This window comes from Carcharhinus amblyrhynchos, chromosome 32, assembly GCF_965287045.1.
Source record: "Carcharhinus amblyrhynchos chromosome 32, sCarAmb.v2.hapA, whole genome shotgun sequence".
In the NCBI taxonomy this organism is placed as follows: Eukaryota; Metazoa; Chordata; class Chondrichthyes; order Carcharhiniformes; family Carcharhinidae; genus Carcharhinus; species Carcharhinus amblyrhynchos.
In genome coordinates, this window is record NC_137355.1 from 9,594,673 (window position 1) to 9,616,114 (window position 21,442).

Below are 21,442 nucleotides of genomic sequence, written 5' to 3' on the forward strand. Positions count from 1 at the left end.
CTGAGGAGCAGTGCCTGGCAATGCAACAGGACATAGACAGGCTGGTAGATTGGGCAGATAGATGGCAAATGGAATTTAATCCGGAGAAATGCGAGGTGCTGCACTTTGGCCGGAATAATGTGGAGGAGAGTTATACGATAAAAGGTAGAACTATCCGGAGTATAGATACGCAGAGAGACCTGGAGAGCCTCAGGGATGTTACAGTCTTTGCCTGTTTAATAATGAATTTTTTGTCTCCGCAGGCATTTAAGTCCAGCAAGGGGCATGCATGCGGCAGGTTGTAGTGGGCTGCTCTTGGACGTTGCTTCGGGAGTTGCCTATTGCTTCATGTCGTTAGTGTGCTTAAACTGGACCATCTCGAGGGCAACATGACAGCTCAGAGACTATCTCTGTTGCTGTGCGGACACATGGATTTGGGCTTGTGTCTGTGGGAGTTTGCACGTTCTCCCCGTGGTTGCGTGGGTTTCCTCCGGGTACTCCGGTTTCCTCCCACATCCCAAAGATGTGCTTTTAGGCTGATTGATTGGGTAACAAATTGTCCCTATATTGGACCTCCCTGATCCTCCTACATTAGGCATAGACTAAAATCATGAATAGGTCACTGAGACAGTGGGACGGCAGCACGGGCTCGTTGGGCCGAAGGGCCTGTTTCCCGTGCTGTGTTGTTCTTTGTAAGTGGGATTTCAATTCACAAACAGGGCATATAATGGTTGGAATGCAAGTCTTTACAGGTAATCAAGTCTTAAAGGTACAGACAATGTGAGTGGAGAGAGGATTAAGCACAGGTTAAAGAGATGTGTATTGTCTCCAGCCAGGCCGGTTAGTGAGATTTTACAAGCCCAGGCAAGTTGTGGGGGTTACAGATAGTGTGACATGAACCCAAAATCCCGGATGAGACCGTCCTCATGTGTGCGAAACTTGGCTATCAGTGTCTGCTTAGCGACTCTGCGTTGTCGTGTGTCATGAAGGATGCCTTTGAGAATGTTTCCCGAAGCCAAATGCCCATAACCGCTGAAGTCTTCCCCAACAGGAAGAGAACACTCTTGCCTGTTGATTGTCAAGTAGTGTTCTTCACCCTCAACCGGGAACTTGGGTTCATGTCACACTATCTGTAACCCCCACAACTTGCCTGGGCTTGCAAAATCTCAGTAACTGTCCTGGCTGGAGATAATGCACATCTCTTTAACCTGTGCTTAACCCTCTCTCTACTCACATTGTCTGTACCTTTAAGACTTGATTATCCGTAAAGATTCGCATTCCATTATTTTGTAAATTGCGTTTGTGTCTTTATATGCCATGTTTGTGAACTAACATCCCACTCACCTGATGAAGGAGCAATGCTCCGAAAGCTAGTGGTTTGTGCTACCAAATAAATCTGATCCAACGCCAGCATCTCCACATCATGGTCACATGTAGACCAGGTCAGCTAAGGATGGCAGATTTCCTTCCCTAAAGGACATTAGTGAACCAGATGGGTTTTTCCTGACAATTGCCAATATTTTCATGGTCATCATGAGATTATTAATTCTAAATTTATTTTATTGAATTCAAATTTCACCAGCTGCCATGGCAGGATTTGAAACTGGGTCCTCAGAACATTAGTTAGCTTCTAGCTATCCAGTGATAATACCACTGGGCCATCGCTTCCCCTCCCGGAGCGGGGGGTGGTCCAGGAGAGCAGAGGAACATAGAACATAACAGCGCAGAACAGGGGGATTGAAAGTTGGGGGGGGGGTAATTAGGGTGGGGAGTTGGCAATGGTTGGGCATCAGCACAGGGTTTAGTCAGGGTTGGCAGTGGGTGGTAGAGTCCACTAGGATTGAGAGTTGTGGGGGTAGTCAGGGTGGATGGGGGGGTGGTGGTAGCAGTTAGGAGTCAGGAAAAGTTGCTGTACTTGGGGTGGGGGATTGGAGGGGATTTGGCAGTAGTTCAGGATTGGGAGAGGGTGGTATAGTCAGGGTTGGGGGACCAGGTTTGCAGGGGTTGGGAGAGGATGGTAGAGAGTTCAGTGGGATTGGGACTGGTGGGAGTAGTCAGGGTGGAGTAATGGGGAGGGTGGAGTAATCCAGGTAGGGGACTGGGGAGGGGGAGTTGGCAGCAGTTGGAAATTGGGTAAGGGCTTAAGTGGGGTTAGCAGTGGGTGGTGGTAGAGAGTCCAATGGGACTGGGGAGAGGGGGTTGGCAGCGGTTGGAGATTGGGTAAGGGTTTAAGTGGGGTTGGCAGTGAGTGGTGGTAGAGAGTCCAGTGGGACTGGGAGCAGTGGGGGTAGTCAGAGTGAGGGGGGGGGGGTTTGGGAAGAGGGGTTTGGCAGTGGTTGGGGATTGGGAGGGGAGGTTTAGTCAGGGTGGGGGGTGATTGGCAGGGGTTGGGAGAGGATGGTAGGGAGTTCAGTGGGATTGGGAGTGATGGGAGTTGTCAGGGTGAGAGGTTTGGGAAGAAGGTTGGCAGGGGTTGAGCTATTAACTCAGGAGTTCAAAGTGGTTTTCATCTTTTTAATTATTCCAGGTTAACTATTCTGGAAATCTGCAATTTAAACCGGATGGTTCCAGATTCGGCGACGGGGGAATCCAGCTTCCAGAAGATTCTGGACCATTAACACGACTCAGGCCAAAAGCAGGTCACACTGAGTGCGCATGAGCATTGCCGGCCCACCGCCAGGCGTCGTGCGCATGAGAATTGCCGGCTCGTCGCCGTCAGAGAGAAAGAGAGTGCGCGTGTGCATTGCCGGCCCGTCAGAGAGAGGAAGTGCGCCTGTGCATTGCTGGTCTGACAGACAGAGAGTAAGTGTGCGCATTGCCGCTCTGCCGTCGTCATGCAAAGTGCGCATGAGAGTTGCCGGCGCATTGGCGCCGTTAGGCAGAGTGCGCAAGAGCATTGCTAGCCCGCCGCCGTCAGTCTAGGACCGGAACCTTCTTGCGTCACTTCCCGCGTGTTGTCATGGCGGCGGAGGCCCACTGAGCGTGAGCGGAGCTTGGACTAAAGTCGGAGCTATACTCCCTTCATATCGATGCTAGAGGTTGCAGTAGGTTAGTTTTTGCCGCTCCAGAGCCGAGGCCTGGCTCCCTGGGCTGGGGCGAAGGCGAAGCAGAGGAGAAAGCCTGAGCCCCGGGAATAGCGCAAACGCTGTGGGATCCTGCTGTCCGCTTGGTGGGGGGAGTGTCTGCAGCTTTTGCCTAGGGGCTGTTTCAATCCTAAATCCTTCTGTCTTTGCAGAATAAAATCACCGGTCCACGAGGCAGGGGGCGAGACGCCAGAAGGATGAGCACACAGGTAAAGAAAGATCATCTCTGTTGATTGAAGCAAAGCGTCTTGTCTTCTACTGGCTTATACCCTGACCTTATATCTTTCTGTTTACAGTACAGCATCCTATTCAAACAAGAACATGGTGAGTAACTCTTAATTTTCATGTGAATGGAAAGTTAAAACACCTGGACTTTCAAAGAAAATAGATCTGCACATTTCAGCTTTGAAGTGCACAATGGACTTAGGGTGTTGGTTTATACTGTGGATAGATTTGGGGAAGATTACAATGAATGCACAAAGTTAGCATGTAGATCCACAAATTGGTAAATCATTTTGGTGTCTACAGGTGCAGATAGTACTCTGGGAATATTGAAATAAAGGAAGGTGGCTTAAAAATTCAGAGCTCATTGTTCAGTATTCACAGATATAAGGTATTTAGAATACTGTGGGTGGCATAGTGGTTAACACTGCTGCCTTACAGCATCAGGGACCCAGGATTTAGTTCTGGCCTTGGATGACTGTCAGTGTGTAGTTTGCACATTCCCTCTGCGTCTGTGTAGGTTGCCTCCAGGATTTCCTTCCACAGTCCCAAGATATGTTGGTTAGGTTGATTGGTTGTGCTAAATTGTCCGTTAGTGTCAGGGGGATCAGCGATGTAAGTAAGTTGGGCTACAAGGATAGGGCATGGATGGGATTGTTGTCGGAGCAGACTCGATGGGCCAAATGGCCGCTTCTTGCACTAGAGATTCTATGATTCTGATCACTTTGGCAAATGCTGAAAGTCAAATTCATCAACTAAGCATACACTAAAATGTACTTTTATGCTGCATCTTTTTATTTCCATATAATTTAGGTGGTGCAGCGGCTAGTACTATGACCCTTGAATAAGATTGATTTATTTCATATGTGCTGAATATTTCATATTGACATACAGAAAATGCTTAATCATTCTATATTAATACAACCATCATCAAGTAAACAAAATAAATCTTGACATTTGATTGGACACAGCGCACAGCTCAGACAGTCAATGCTGTGAACAATCAGCACACACCTCTCTTTATTCGCCCTTTCTTGATGTGCGAATCACTTCAATCATACCAGTAGGAAAAAAAACTGTGACACTGGTACAGTTGCCTCAGCGCCAGGAACCCAGGTTCAATGCAGGCCTTCTGTGACTGTTTGTGTGGAGTTTGCACGTTCTCCCTGTGTCTGTGTGGGGTTTCCTCCAGGTGCTCTGGTTTCCTCCCTGAGTCCAAACATGTGCAGATTAGGTTGATTGGCCATGCTAAATTGTCCCTTAGTGTCAGAGGGAATAGCAGGATTACGGGGATAGGGTCTGGGTGGGATTGTTGCCCATGTAGACTCGATGGGCCAAATAGCCTCTTTCTGCACTGACATTCTACACCAGGATTCTATGAATATGCCCATCACTTAAATGATCACGATCACAGCATTTCTGATAATTCAAATACCTAGTAACTATGGATTGTTTTTTTGTCTGTATGGGAAGGGGAGTTGTGAGCATTTGCTTGACAGCTTAATGTTTCAATTCCAGAATGACTCCCTTTCAGAGCTCTCTCTCTTCTCTCATGTTGTCAGACCTGCTGAGTTTTTCCAGCATTTTGTTTTTATTTCAGATTTCCAGCATCTGGTTTAGGTTGATTGGCCATGCTTAAATTGCCCCTTAGAGTCCTGACATGTGTAGGTTAGAGAGATTACTGGGTAAAATATTTCAGAATGTGGAGGTAGGGCCTGGGTGGGATTGTGGTCAGTGCAGATCCAATGGGCCAAATGGCCTCCCTCTGTACTGTAGGGTTTCTATGATTCTATCTGCTGTGTTTTGCTTTTATTTTAGCTTGACTCCCCTCAAGAGTGCAAATGAGAGAGATATGCAAATCATGATGCAGCAATAGGAAAGAACGTTGTCTCAATACCCATTTATCCCGCTAATCCCCCTAACCTACACTAAGCAACAATTTAAATTTAGCATAGCCAATCTACCTAACCTGCATATCTTTGGATTGTGGAAGAAAACCAGAGCGCCTGGAGGGTGATATGGAGAGAGAATGCAAAGTCAATACGTTAGCATAGATAAATTTACAAATTCAAATAGATGAGCAAGAAAGGAGAGTATTAAGAGCAGTACTTGAGATTATCTTGGAGCATTTTTTAAAAAGTGAATGATTTAAGAGACCAGTGGTCAAATATTTGCCAGTATATCATTGTGAATCTTGATCAAGGAGAATTCTTCCCACTTGAACAAACGTTTTGTCGAGTAAATTTGTCTGGGTTTGTACTCTGCATGTCTGTGTGAGCATGCCTTACAGATTTATATGCTAAAACAGTGTGTGCATTGATCAGATGTATACCAGAACTCTGATCTTTGGGGGTGCTCTACAGCCAGTGAAGTCCTTTGAAAGAATAGTCACTAAGAAACATTAGTCAACTTGCGTATGAACTCCCACAGACAGAAATGTGGTGAGTATATCATCATTTTTAGCTATGTTGAAGGATAATTAGTGTCATGAGTAGGCTTACATTAACACTGCAATGAAGTTACTGTGAAAATCCCCTAGTCATCACACTCTGGCACCTGTTCGGGTACACTGAAGGAGAATTTAGCATGGCCAATGTTCCTAACCAACACATCTTTTGGATTGTGGGAGGAAACCCACACAGACACTGGGAGAGTGTGCAGACTCCACACAGTCACCCAAGACTGGAAAATGAATTTTCCAAATCAACTAACCCCCTCAAAATCTTAATGTTTCTTGACTTGCGCAGGGACTGTAATTCACGCTCATTGGATTCCTGGCTTGGGTGGAGGAGTCAGCATGTTCTCCCCGTGTCTGTGTCAGTTTCCTCCCACAGTCCAAAAGACATGCTGGTTAGGTGGGTTGGCCATGCTAAATTCTCCCTCAGTGTACCTGAACAGGCGCCAAAGTGTTATGCCAACTATGGGACTTTCACAGTAACTTCATTGCAGTGTTAATGTAAGCCTACTCGTGACACTAATTAATAAACTTAAAACATATGTTCTGCTGCTCTGGTGCACAGATCCTACTTTGTTTTTAATTTTCTTTTTGCTCTTGCTGTTTCACATATCACTGCTAACACTCTGTGCTGTTCAGCCTTTGGTCATCGCACTTCAAAGTTTGGAACTTCTTGGATGCTATTTCTTGATTGATTCAAAACTGCCTCCAATGGGGAAGTAGCCATTTCTCATCATCCAGGGAAGTTTGAACTGTTCTGTTGAGTCTTCATGAACTCAAACTCAAAGATCCACAGGTCAGATTGAGAGATCTTGTGGTGTCGTTTTATTACACACTGCAGCTTTAGATACATAATAGGTTGATTACAACTACAGTCACTTGGCAGTACAGTACTTGAATATTACTGGAAAGAGTCATTTTGTCAAAGCCTTTCGCCCTGCGCACAAGACAACCTCAAGCATACCAAATATCAGCGATTTATACTACTGGAAAAAAGAGTGCTGATTGGTTGTCAAGTTGATTGGCTGAGGTATTGCTATGGAGAAAGTAAATGGGAATTTTAGGCTTCCCAAGCTCCCAGATACTTCAAAATAATTGCTTTTTCATTCATGGAATGTGGCCGTTGTTGGTTTGCCAGCACTAATTGCTGTCCTTAGTTGCCCGGGTGCAGTTGAGATCAACCCCATTACTGTGGCTCTGGAGTCACATGTAGGCCAGACCAGGTAAGGACGGCAGATTTCCTCCCTTAAAGGACATTAGTGACCAGATGGGTTTTTCCGACAGTTGACAATGGTTTGAATCATCAGTAGATTCTTAATTCCAGATAGTTTTATTGAATTCCATCTGTCATTGCAGGATTTGAACCCAAATTCCCAGAATATTAGCTGAGTTTCTAGATTCATAGTCTAGTGTTACTATCACTGGACCATCGCTTCCCCTTGTGACAATTTCTTATAAGCTATGCTTTTCACCATAATTGTTTCAAATGATCCAGGAGTAAGATCTGACCAGTATTAAATTCCTATCAGCCATTTCATTGTTTTTTTATAATCTTTAAGAATACTGGCATCTATAATCTGGAAGAATCCTCATCTCCATCAAATATTCAAGGGTATATTCAGTTTGCTTTTGTTTTAAAATGGAGCTTTGCAATTCTACTCATTGTGTGAGCTATTCTGTCATTTACTCCAATTAACAGCTGAGAAAGGTAAAAATTTGCATTCACATTCAACAATTAGCATCTGGCTCTTATTTCTTGCAAGCTCATGAAGATTCCATCTGGTCTGTGGCCTGGGGAAAGAGTGACCGGGACAGCTCAGAGACCATAGTGACCGGATCACTGGATGACCTTGTTAAAGTCTGGAAATGGTAGGTGTAGAATCTTTTAACTCCTAGAATATAGAACTTTGCTTTGGTTTTTGTAAATGTGAATCATTGAATTCCTAGATCAGGCCAGTTGGCCCATTAAGCCCACACTGACTCAGAGAACATCTTACCCAGACCCTATCCCCGTAACCTCACATATTTACCTCGTTAATTCCCCCCAGAGTACACATCCTGGGATACTAAGGGACAAACCTCTGTCAACGCAGTGTTACAAACATTCCTCGCTGCTCAGAGGGTGAAATAACTCAAATTAGAGCATCTAGTGTGACTGGTTGACGTTGCATGACTGATGGATGACTCCTTTTTGATTTTGAATTCTGATATTCTAGGTGTCCCAGTAACTCTTACAGTTTCTGTTCAGGGCTGGTTAGTTTGCAATTCTTACAAGGGAGAAGAATCAACTTAACATAGCTGGTGCTCAATGTTCCTCCCGCACTCCAAAGATGTGCGGGTTAGGTGGATCGGCCATACTAAATTATCCCTTAGTGTCAGGGAGACTAGCTAGGGTGGATGCATGGGGTTATGGGGATGGTGCCTGGGTGGGATTGTGGTCGATGCAGACTCAATGGGCTGGATGGCTTCCTTCCATGTTCTATAAATTCTATGATTTCCACTATATACCTTTTAGAATGTTTTAATGTGTCACAGGCATAAGACATTGGAAGAGAGAATAATTTTATATATTAGTGATAACTTAGCTGAATTCTTACTATTGTGGTACTTTGTATTGTCCAAAAGGGGACTTGGATAATAGACTTTCTGCTGTAATTAGAAGCCATTGTGTTAAATTTCTTGTTTAATAAATTTGCTTGGCACTTAAAACAAGGACTTGGATGATGCTTTATTATCTTGGGAGGTTTAGATAAGTCCTGATGTTGAAAATAAATTAACAAATTATTTTTTTTTTATTTCTTGGCTATTTTGCTGAAAGCATACCTAGATTTTAAGGCAAGGATGAATATTCCCAAGCACCCGCAGTTAGGATTCTTCCAAAAAAGTGAGCACTGAGATTTGATGAGATCCAAAAATATGTAACAGTGCAGTTAGTTATTGTATCCTCAATCAAGTTTAAGTTTTTTTATTAGCGCAGTGCCTGGGAGGGTAGTAGAGGCAGGGAACCTCAGAACAGGTACATGGATGAGCATTTGAAATTGGGTTTAAGTTGATTTATTAATGTCACAAGTAGGCTTACAGTAACACTGCAGTGAAGTTACTGTGAAAATCCCCTAGTGCCACACTCCGGCATCTATTCACTGAGGGAGAATTTAGCACGGCCAGTGCACCTAAACAGCACGTCTTTTGGACTGTGGGAGGAAATCGGAGCACCCGGAGAAAACCCGTGCAGATAATGGGAGAACGTGCAGACTCCACACAGTGACTGTAAAATACTAAAAACCACTTCTCAAACAGGCTAGTACTAGTTTGTCTTTTTTTTGAAAGAAATCGCCACTTGCAACATGCCCAAATGTTAAGGAAATATGATGTCAACAAGCATTCTTCAAATAAGACCATGCAGAGGATTTTACGGCCTCCCATGGATAGGACCCCAACCTACCTGTCTGTCCCATCCTCTCCATGATTATATAAATGGTGTGGCCTAGGGCAGGCCTCCCACCCTTGTCCCTATTCAGCCCTTTTAAAGCAAACATACCCTGAAAATTATATCGTATCCACTTTGTATGTACTGTGGCAGGCTAAGAATTTTCTATTTGACCTTAGTCAATTCAAATATGTTTACTACATTTGTTTTAACCGTGTTGAGGTCACCTGAGTCACCGACAGTAAAGCAGAGTTCCTTTGGGTGGCATGATGGCACAGTGGTTAGCATGGTTGCCTCACAGCGCTAAGGACCAAATTCAATTCCAGCCTTGCATTGCTGTGTGGAGTTTGCACATTCTCCATGTCTTTGTGAGTTTCGTCCTGGTGCTCCGATTTCCTCCCACAGTAAAAGATATGCGGGTTAGGTGGATTAGCTGTGCTAAATTGCCCCTTGGTCTCTCAGGATGTGCAGGTTAAGAGGATTGGTGGGGTAAATACCTGACGTATCAAGGCTAGGGTCTGGGTGGGATGTTTTATTGTTGAGTCGGTGCAGACTCAATGGGCCAAATGGCCTGCTTTTGCACTGTAGGGATTCTATGATTCAACTCACTCAGCAATGCTATTTGAGCTGTGCTGGTAACATATACAAATGTATAACCTGAAAAGTACTTGAATGGTTGAGCAGGCTTGAAGGGCTGAATGGCCTCTCGTTGCTAGCATATTTCAATTTGCAAAATTCTGTGACTGAATGTTTGAAGTCTGGATGCTCTGAATACTTGATTTGAGACCTTGAGTAATCTGCTAAGAAATCTTCTAGAACAACCTATTAGTTAAAGTTAAAATGTATTTATTAGTCACAATTAAGGCTTGGCTTTATTCATTAGTCACAAATAACACTGCAATGAAGCCGCTGAGAAAATCCCCTAGTTGCCTGTTCGGGTACACTAAGGGAGATTTTAGCATGGTCAATGCACCTAACCAGCACGTCTTTCGGACTGTGGGAGGAAATCGGAGCACCCAGAAGAAACCCACGCAGACACGGGGAGAATGTGCAGACTCCACACAGATGGTGACCCAAGCTGGGAATCGAACCCAGGTTCCTGGCTAGTCACTGTGCCACCATCAGTCTGGCCGAGGAAAAACACAAACACATTTTCCAGTAGACCTCCAGAGATATGGAAGCAGCTGGTAACCCCCACAGGAAGAAATGGGAGGAGAGCATTTGCCCCTTGAGCCTGTTCAGTGGCTGATCTGTGATCGAACTCCAATTATCCGGCTTTGCCTTCAGTCCCTGAACACTGTTGTTTAATAAAAATCCATCAATCTTCAGATTTAGAATTAAAAATTGATCCAGGATCCATTGTCATTCGCAGAAGAGCATTCCAAACTTCCACTTGCCTTTGTGTGTGGAATTTCACTTTTAATTCATTTACTTTTCAGGTTATACATTTTGTATATATTACCAGCCAGAGCGTGGCAACTAGGGGATTTTCACACTAACTTCATTGCAATGTTAATGCAAGCCTACTTGTGACAATAATAAATAAACTTAAAAATCTTTAAACCGTCAGCAGCCAAATAATGATTTGTGCAATGCTATTGGTCTACTGAATGCTTTGAATATCTATAAGCAATGTCTAGGAGACCTAATATTGATCGATTTTTGCCTGAATTTCATGCATCTCTTTTTGCTACAGGGCTGATGAGAAGCTCGAACTCCAATGGACTCTAGAGGGACACCAACTCGGAGTTGTGTCAGTTGACATCAATCACACTGGCACCACCGCAGCCTCCAGCTCCCTGGATGCACACATTCGCCTTTGGGATTTGGAGTCAGGCAAACAGATTAAATCTTTGGATGCTGGTCCAGGTAATACATTTGCAACTCCCTTCAATAAATCACTGCAGCTGACATTTGGTGACTACAACTTGTATAATTAATGATGTATTGGTTAAATTCTGATGATTGGTGCATATTTTTGCTGAATTCAATCAAGTGGCCCTGGGTGAATATGGTTTACAGTCAGTCCTGGGTTACAATGGAAGTCGATTTATCTTGTATGTTTGTACCTGACCACACCCTTGTGTGGTCATTTCAAGTGTGTGGCCCCCATTTCAAAATTTTAAGTTTATTTATTAGTGTCGTGAGTATGGCACAGTGGTTACCACTTCTGCCCCACAGTGCCAGGGACCCAGGTTCGATTCCCAGCTTGGGTCACTGTGTGGAGTTTGCACTGCGTGGGTTTCCTCCGGGTGCTCCGGTTTCCTCCCACAGTCCAAAGATGTGCTGGTTAGGTGCATTGGCCATGCTAAATGCTAATATTGAACAGTAGTCACGCGAACTTGCATAATCTGAAAGTAATTGGAAATTTGTTCTGTATTAGAACCATAGAATCCCTACAGTGCAGGAGGATGCCATTCAGTCTATCGACTGCACCAACTCTCCCAAAGAGGGTCTTACCCAGGCTCATCCTTGCCCTATCCCTGTACCATGGCTCATCCACCTAACCTGCACAGTGGCATAGTGATTAGCACTGCTGCCTCACAGCGCCCGGGATCAGAGTTCAATTCTAGCCTCGGGTCTCTGTCTGTGTGGAGTTTGCACATTTATCCCATATCTGCGTGGGTTCCTTCTAGGTGCTCTGGTTTTCTCCCACAGTTCAAAGATGTGTAGGTTAGGTAAATTGGCCATGCTAAATTGCCCCTTAGTTGTGAGGGAAATTAATAGGGTAAATACATGGGGTAATGGGAAAGGGCCTGGATTGTTGTCAGTGCAGGCTCACTGGGCCAAATAGCTTATTTCTGCAATGTAGGGATTCTGTGATTCTATTTAGGGACACAGAAGGGCAATTTACCAGGGCCAATCCACCTAACCATTCTCTGCGGTAATCTGCAAAATAAATCCTCTGTTTAAATTTGGGAGCCATGGTAGTTTTTAGTTGTAAAATGGGAAATAATTTATGATTAGTTTGCCATGCAATCTTCGCCCTTATACAAGTACAATCTGGTCTTGATAGTGAGTTGGTTGTGAGACCTGAGGGAGATGATTGGTTCATTAAGAACATAAGAACATAAGAAATAGGAGCAGGAGTAGGCCATCTGGCCCTTCGAACCTGCCCCGCCATTCAATAAGATCATGGCTGATCTGTCGTGGCTCAGTTCCACTTTCCCGCCCTCTCCCCATAACCCTTAATCCCCTCTCTTATCAAAAACCCATCAACCCGCTTCTTAAAAATATTTAGCGAGGCAGCCTCCACCACTTCAACGGGCAGAGAATTCCAGAGATTCACCACCCTTTGAGTGAAGAAGTTCCTCCTCAACTCCGTTCTGAACCGCCCCCCCTTTATCTTGAGGCTGTGCCCCCTAGTCCTACTGTCTTTTTTGAGCGGGAAGAGTCTTTCCACCTCTATCCTATCCATCCCATTCATCATTCTATCACTAGAGTTTAAATGTGGGAGGGAGGGTCAGATCTGTGACTGTCATTTTTTTCCCCCAGGTTTGTTTTTGATTTGCTTTCTGTCTTTTGTTTTGGGTGCTTTTTGCCTTGGTCTGAGTTTACTTGCTGTCCTGTTGCCTCCTGCCTTGCTGAGTATCTCCTTGTCCTTTCTCCAAAGCTTGTTCAAACTCTGCAGTTAGGTCACGGGAACCACCAAACCAACATGTAGATTTTCAAATTTCCTCTGCAGTGAGATTGTTTTTCTTGGAATATTGTGTGCAGTTCTGGTTGTCACACTACCAGAAGGACGTGGATGCTTTGTAGAGGATGCAAAGAAGGGTTTACGAGGATGTTGCCTGGTCTGGAGGGTTTTAGATATGAGGAAGGTCAGAGATCAAGTATGGTTGATAAGTAGTGGGTTTAAGGATTAGGAATCGACACAGGCTTGTGGGCCAAGGGGCATGTTCCTGTGCTGTTTTACTCTTTAATTTTTTTTAATGCTATGTGTTAACTGACCTAACTCTGCAGTTTTAATTAAGTTTCTTCTTCTTTTTCAGTCGATGCCTGGTCTGTGGCCTTCTCTCCAGATGGCAAGTTTTTAGCAACAGGGAGTCACTTGGGAAAAGTTAATATCTTTGGCGTTGAAAGTGGAAAGAAAGAATCTTCCTTGGACACGAGAGGAAAATTCATCTTGAGTATTGCTTATGTAAGACAAACTAGAGGAGTCATTTTAATTCTGTTTTACTTGTGCTGTACTGAGGGAGGACTGAATCTCACTCTGCTAAAAAGCGTGTTTGTGTTAGATTTCGATCTACTCAATGTTCATTTTGATTCAGCTTCATTAGTTTCTCATGCAAATGGAGTAGAGACCTCCACAATCAGGAGTTTAGCTCCCGACATCTAGTCTCATGGTGGCACGGTCAGGAGGTGGCACAGTGGTTAACAATGCTGTCTCATAGCGCCAGGGACCTGGGTTCGATTCCCAGCTTGGGTCACTCTGTGCAGTGTTTGCGTGGGTTTCTTCCCACAGTTGGAAAGACATGCTGGTTAGATGCATTGGCTGTGGTAAATTCTCCCTCAGTGTACCCGAACAGATACTGGAGTGTGGCGACTAGGGGATTTTCACACTAACTTCATTGCAGTGTTAATGTAAGCAGGCTTGTGACACTTATAAAATAATAAATAAACAAAACAAAGTATATGGGAAGTGGACCCGCCCCAACCTCCCCCTCCTACACAAGCGCATGCCTTGTGCCTTGGTAATCTCCAGCACCATTGGAACCTTCTGAAGTGTCTCTGCTCCTCTTATTTTTGGTCTTTTGTGTATCAATGATTTTCAGAGCTGCCCATTAACCAGTGTATCTTCAGTTGCCTCTGCTTTAACTGCTGAAATGTGCTGAAGTTCCTCTGACTCCCCATTTATTAAGCTCCTTAAAATCTACTTTTTTTCACCTGTCTTAATACGTTTTGTTTGACACTGCTGAGAAGCATTATGGGATATTTTGCCAATAGGTGCTATTAAATGCAGGTTGCTGCTTGCTTTAATCTCTTGCCTGTAACCGTGTAAGTTTCTCCAGTGTCCTCGGAGACGGGTTGATTAACACTTTAATTGAATGAAACCAATTGGAATGAATACTTTGCGTCGGTATTCACGAAGGAGAGGGGTTCGGAATCGTGCGGTCTCTTGGAGGGAGCTGAGGATCAGTTGCAGGAGATGTCTATTACGAGGGAGGAAGTGCTAGGGCTTTTAGGTAGCGTAAGGACGGATAAAGCTCCGGGGCCTGATGGTATTTATCCCAGGCTGCTTAGGGAGGTGAAAGATGAAATTGCTGGGCCTCTGGCGCAAATCTTTGTCTCTTCTTTGGACACAGGTGAGGTCCCAGAGGACTGGAGGGTAGCAAATGTGATACCGCTGTTCAAAAAAGGTAGTAGGGATAACCCTGGAAATTATAGACCGGTGAGTTTGACATCGGTGGTAGGGAAATTAATGGAAAAAATACTTAGGGGTAGGATGTATGAGCATTTGGAGCGTTGCGATCTGATTAGGGATACGCAACATGGCTTTGTTAGAGGGAGGTCTTGCCTTACGAATCTGGTGGAATTCTTTGAAGAGGTGACAAGAACGGTTGATGATGGGAGAGCCGTTGGTGTCATCTATATGGATTTCAGTAAGGCGTTTGACAAAGTCCCTCATGGTAGGCTGGTAGAAAAGGTTAAGGCGCATGGGATACGAGGCCAGGTAGCTAGGTGGATTGAGAACTGGCTGGGTAATAGGAGACAGAGGGTAGTTGTGGAGGGGACCTTGTCGGGCTGGAGGCCAGTGACCAGTGGTGTGCTGCAGGGCTCAGTACTGGGACCTCTCCTCTTTGTAGTATACATAAATGACTTGGAAGAGAGTGTAGGTGGTGTGATCAGCAAGTTTGCTGATGACACCAAGATGGCAGGGTTGGCGGGTACTGAACTGGATTGTCAGGTGATACAACAGGATATAGATAGGTTGGTGCATTGGGCAGATAGGTGGCAGATGGAATTTAATCCTGACAAATGCGAGGTGATGCATTTTGGAAGGAATAATGCAGAGAGGAGCTATGTGATCTAAGGTAGACAGATTAGGAGTATAGACATACAGAGGGACCTGGGAGTGCAGGTTCACAAATCCATGAAGGTTGCATCACAAGTGGAGAAAGTTGTTAGGAAGGCGTATGGAATGTTAGCCTTTATAGGAAGGGGTATAGAGTATAAAAGCTGCCGTCTAATGCTTCAGTTGTACAGAACGTTGGTTAGACCGCATTTGGAGTACTGCGTCCAGTTCTGGTCACCTTACTACCGGAAGGACGTGGAGTCTCTGGAAAGGGTGCAGAGGAGGTTTACCAGGACGTTGCCTGGCATGGAGGGGCTGGGTTACGAGGAAAGGCTGGAGAAACTGGGACTTTTCTCCTTGGAAAGACGGAGATTGAGGGGGGACATGATAGAGGTATATAAGATACTGAAGGGAATAGATAGAGTCAATAGTGAGAGACTGCTCCCTAGACTGGGTACAAACACGAGAGGTCATGATTTAAGGGTGAGGGGGGAGAGGTATAATTTGGAAGTGAGAGGAAGGTTCTTTACGCAGAGAGTTGTGGGGGTATGGAACGCGCTACCGAGTAGGGTGGTGGAGGCAGGAACGTTGGACTCGTTTAAGGTTCAGTTAGGTAGACACGAGTGAAACGAGGATGGAGGGTTATGGTAGGGGCTATTAAATAAGGTTAGAACCTCAGGAGACACCGGAAAAGCAGGCTTGTAAGATTAACGTTTTTGTCTTTTTATTCCGCAGGTGGAGGTCCACCTCGTGTCAGACGAGGGGCATGCACACGGTGGGTCGTGCGTGGGCTGCTCTTGGAAGTTCCGGGAGTGGCCTGGCACTTCGTGTCGGTGTGTGTGCTTGATCCTGGACCGGTAGACGGGCGCCGCAACAGCTCAGTGACTAGCACTGCTAGCTGTGCAGATACATGGATTTGGGCCTGTGTCTGTGGGAGTTTGCGCATTCTCCCTGTGGTTGCGTGGGTTTCCTCCGGGCGCTCCGGTTTCCTCCCACACCCCAAAGATGTGCTCTTAGGCTGATTGGTTTTACCAAATTGACACTATTCTCCCCTGAATCTGGCTAAGTTAGGGGTTCCATTCGTAGACATGCAGGGTAGAATAGGTGTAGGGTGATGTGGCGGCACAGGCTCGTTGGGCCGAAGGGCCTGTTTCCCGTGCTGGGTTGTTCTTTGTTCATTAAGGTTCTTCATTTCAATGTCGGTAAATAAGCTTATAGAGTAACAGCCGTAGTAAATCTTGCCTGCCTTCCTTAAGGTGGCCAGACCTGAATGACCAACAGCAAATAGACACGAGTAATTAGCAACACTCAGCTCCAATGAGCACATTTAACAAAGCATACAGTGTGAGTGGCAGAGGATGGGAGGGCAGGGCGGAGGTTTGGGGATTGTCAAATAAAATTATTTAATTGAGCACGAAAGGCCTCCATCTGTGCTGCAACTGTTCTGACATATTGTACGCTGTATTGAAGATTAATATCTGATGACATTAACTAGCTTCAGTGAATCCTAGTGTGATTTTTAACAGCTCTAGTGTATGTTGCTCTGTGTAGAACGTGAAAACAGATTTGTGACTCAGTAGTTTCTACCATTCCCCCAACAAAATATGTTGATTCACTTCACTTGTACTCACTGCAGAGTCCTGATGGGAAGTACCTCGCCAGCGGTGCTATAGATGGTATCATCAACATTTTCGATATTGCCACAGGAAAACTGCTGCATACGCTGGAAGGTAAAATAATGCAGAGGCAATAATGGAAACCAGTTCAGTCAGTGTGAAAGCATTGTACTAGAACAGCATTTTAGGACTTGATGGAATACCTTCCCCATCCAAGAAGCTTGATGTTACCCCCAGGCAAAACTTAATCTTGTTTGATCGATGCCCCATCCAATGCCTTTAAATATTCAGCCCCTCCATTAGTGGCAGCAGTATATACCATCCACAAAATACACTGTAACAACTCACTAAGCATCCTTCAGTAGCACCTTCCAAACCTGCAACCTCGACCAACTGGAAGGATAAGGTCACCAGGTGCATGGATACACCGCCACCTGCAGGTTTCCCTCCAAGCCACTCGCACTGATCTGGAAATGTATCGGCCGTGCTGGGTAAAAATCCTGGAACTCCTTCTCTAACAGCACTGTGGGTGCACCTACATCTCAGACTGCAGCTGTACAAGAAGGCAGCTCACCACCACCTTCTCAAGGGGCAGTTAGGGATGAGCAATAAGTGCTGGTCACATCCTGAGACACAAGTTATTGCACTATAATGGGCGGCTCAATGGTTAGCACTACTGCCTCTCAGCACTTGGGTTCAATTCCTGGTTTAGGATTACCCCGCTAATTCCTCTAACCTACACATCCTGGCATGGCCAATCAATCTAACTCGCACATCTTTGGATTGTGGGAGGAAACGGAGCACCTGGAGGAAACCCATGCAGATACGGGGAGAATGTGCAAAGTCCATAGTGACCCGAGGCCGGAATCGAACCTGGGTCCCTGGCGCTGTGAGGCAACAGTACTAACCACTGTGCGACCGTACTACCCTAAATGGTACTTCCCAAACGCTTATTTGGAGCAGAAATTGGGTCTCAAAGGTCAGTTAGGCTGGACCGCCATTTGGAGGAAAAAAAAGCGAGGATTTGAATGGAGCTTTTGGCTGTTAGCATTCACTCAGAGCTGCACAATAACTACACAGGAACTCTCAACCCCAGAATCATGACCCCTGCTGGGAGGGGGGATTGGGAGTTTGGAAAGCTATGAACTAAAATATTTGGCATGGTGGCACAGTGGTTAGCCCTGCTGCCTCACAGTGCCAGAGACCCGGGTTCAATTCCAGCCTCAGGTCACTGTGTGGAGTCTGCACTTTTTCCTGTGTCTGCGTGGGTTTCCTCCGGGTGCTCCAGTTTCCTCCCACAGTCCAAAGATATGCGGGTTAGGTGCGTTAGCCATGCTAAATTGCCACTTAGTTTCCAAAGATGCACAAGTTAGGAGTATTAGCCATGCTAAGTTGTTCCATAGTGTCCAGAGATGTGCGGGTTAGATGGATTGACCATGGCAAATCAGTGGGATTATGGGATAGGGTGGAGAGTCAGTGCAGACTCACGGGCTGAATGGCCTCTTTCTGCACAGCAAGGATTCTATGAAAATCTTTTTTTTAAATTGTTCAATTCTTTGACTTTCAGGTCATGCCAAGCCAATTCGATCTCTGACTTTCTCTCCAGACTCGCAGCTTCTAATCACAGCCTCTGATGATGGTTACATCAAGATTTATGATGTGTAAGAGCTGTTATTACAATTGTTTCATTTGGTTTCACAGGCCTTGTCCACTGCAGTTAATATAATTCATCTGCTTCTTCCAATAGCCAGCATGCCAGCCTCGCAGGTACCCTCAGCGGACACGGATCCTGGGTACTGAGTGTGGCTTTCTGCCCAGATGACACGCATTTTGTATCCAGGTAATGATGGATTGATTGCGGAATTAAATTCTCTCCGTTTCAAAATGGTGTTGAAACTCCCAAGAGGGACGCTAGCGCACAACTTAAGAGAAATTCCCCCTCTGCCATTCCGGTGGGGACATCGGTTTAAAATGAATGGATTGGGAGATTTCAGACTACACTATTATTCAATTGTGCAATTTCATGGTCTAAGTGAATTCTAAAACTAATTTAAAATGCTATTCAGTTGACCTAGAGTACAGTAATGCCATCAAATCTGCTACATTACTGTAGTAAAGTTTGTAGTCTGTAAACCTTGTTTTAAGAAGAGTGGCACAGCAGTTAGCATTGCTGCCCCACAGTGCCAGGGACCCAGGTTCGATTCCAGCCTTGGGTCGCTGTCTGTATGGAGTTTGCACTTTCTCCGGTGTCTGCGTGGGTTTCCCCCGGGTGCTCTGGTATCCTCCCACAGTCCAAAGATGTGTGGGATAAGTTGATTGGCCATGGTAAATTGCCGCTTAGTATCCCATGATGTGTAGGTTAGGAGGATTGGAGTAAACATCTGTGATTACAGGGTTAGGGTCTGGGTGGGATGTTTTATTGGAGAGTTGGTGCAGACTCAGTGGGCTGAATGGCCTGCTTCTGCACTGTAGGGGTTCTATGATTCAACTCAGCAATGCTACTTGAGTTCTGCTGGTTGTATATACAAATTAGGTCTGTATGTGAATGGTCGAGCAGGCTTGAGGGGCTGAATGGCCTCCTCTGGCGCTAGCATATTTCAATTTGCAAAATTCTGCAAGTGGGGTGTGGGGTTGGGTTCAGAATCAGAGTGAGAGTCTGGCCTTGAGAGAGGGTGAACTTGACCTAAAGTCGGATCTTCCTTGCATTAATGTGACCAAGATCTGGAATGTGGGGAAGTGTTTGTATGTGCACACACTTACGATGCCTAGCCTGTGCTATATTTTTAACAGTTCTGCAGACGATTTTACGCTGCGTTCCAATCAAACTAATTTCAGTTGAAAGGTATCTATGTGAAAATGCAATGTTGCCCATTGTGATATTCTTCTGTTCACTTTCAAATTGGGGTGCTGACTTATAGAATCTTACCAAGGAGGCCACAGTACCTTTTTGTATTTATTTGTTCTGAGATATGGGCATCGCTAGCTGGACCAGCATTTGTTGTCTATCCTTGAGGATGTTTAGGAGTCAACCACATTGCTGTGGCCCTGGAGTCACATGTAGGCCAGACCAAGTAAGGACAGCAGATTTCCTTCCCTAAAGGACATTAGTGAACTAGATTTTTTTTTACAACAATGATTTCATGATCATCATTAGACTTTTATTCATATTTCACCATCTGCTGTGGTGGGATTCGAACCCAGATCCCCAGAGCATTTCCCTGGGTTTCTGGATTACTAGTTCAGAGACAATGCCACTATACGATCGCCACCCACCCCCCCCACATGCTGGCTCTTTAAAACAACTGTGAAATCATTCTGACTTCCCTATTTCCATTGCCCTTGTAGATAATGCCACTTCTTTTGAGTTAAAGAAAAGTGTTGTTTGTAACCAGCTGCTTCTGTTCTGCACTAGCTCTTCTGACAAAAGTGTAAAGGTTTGGGATGCTGGCTCAAGAAGTTGTGTGCACACATTCTTCGATCACTTGGATCAGGTAAACTATTATGATCTGTGAGTGAACAATTCCAGCCACAGAGTCATAGCTTTTGTTTCCTTGCTGTTCTTTTTTAAAAAAAAAGCATTCTGCATTTCCAAACAGGTCTGGGGTGCTAAGTACAATGGGAACGGATCCAAGATCGTCTCTGTCGCGGATGATCGCGAGATCCATATTTACGACTGTCCCATCTGAAGTCCTCTTTCACAATTTCCAATGTAAACCTACTTCCAAGGTTCTCCATTCGTGAGTATGGACAGGTGCGTCCCTGCGAAAGCCAGTGATCTGCTTTTTACATCGCTGTAATCTGCAGTGCATTGTGAAGCCAAAGGAGCTACTGTGGAGTCCCCATAAACAATTCCAGGTTTCATTTCAATTTAGCATATGAGGCTTCCTCCATCTAAGAAACTTTTACTGTATTTTGAGTTGATTTTTACTCCTTGTGTAAGGTGTATTTTTGGTTCTATTTTTGAAGTTGCTAAAAATAAACCTGGTTTTAGAAACATGGCTGTGGCCTAATTTAATGCAAATGAGACTAAACATTAGCTTGTGAACTGCTTTACACTATAACAAGGATGAATGTCAATTATTTGATTTTATTGTCACGTGTATTGTTTCTTGCACGCTACACAGACAAAAACATACTGTTCATAGAAGGGAAGGAGAGGGTGCAGAGTTAGTGTTACAGTCATAGCTAGGATGTAGAAAAAGATCAGTTTAAGATGGATCCATTCAAAAGACTTATGGCAGCAGGAAAGAAGCTGTTAAGTTGAATGCTAGTTAGTTCTGTGTTCTTGGGCTGAAGCTTAGATTACTTGCAGAAAACAAATTGGTTTCAAATGAAAGTGCCAAGTCATAAGGCAATCATGATAGTCTGTAATGTTAGTCCCCCCACATGCCTCCCATCCATACACTTTGTGCTGTCTTCTAATACAACTTCCTTCATTAAAGTCATTTATATTGAAAAGCTAAAGTCCCCTGTCGTGGTTACTACTTGTCACATCTTACCAATCGGTTTAGTCAATTGGCAACCTATGGCAAGTTACCTTCAATTACATGCACTTCAATATTCTTTAATCTCTTATGTGAAGCTTTATTCAATGCTCTGAGTAAACATCCCCCATGTAGATGCTCCCTTTTCTAAAATGTTAGT

General features: G+C 44.8%; 1 protein-coding gene across 1 annotated transcript; it reads left to right on the plus strand.

Moving 5' to 3' along the window:
- Positions 1–2,894: 2,894 nt before the first annotated feature.
- On the plus strand, positions 2,895–20,766 carry skic8 (SKI8 subunit of superkiller complex). The gene is made up of 11 exons (XM_080216110.1): positions 2,895–3,027; positions 3,215–3,271; positions 3,359–3,386; positions 7,503–7,608; positions 10,863–11,035; positions 13,159–13,307; positions 16,819–16,912; positions 18,366–18,459; positions 18,546–18,638; positions 20,211–20,289; positions 20,395–20,766. The coding sequence occupies exons 2-11, from the start codon at positions 3,260–3,262 to the stop codon at positions 20,482–20,484; spliced, it is 918 nt and encodes a 305-aa protein (XP_080072236.1). The 5' UTR covers positions 2,895–3,027; positions 3,215–3,259; the 3' UTR covers positions 20,485–20,766.
- Positions 20,767–21,442: the final 676 nt, after the last annotated feature.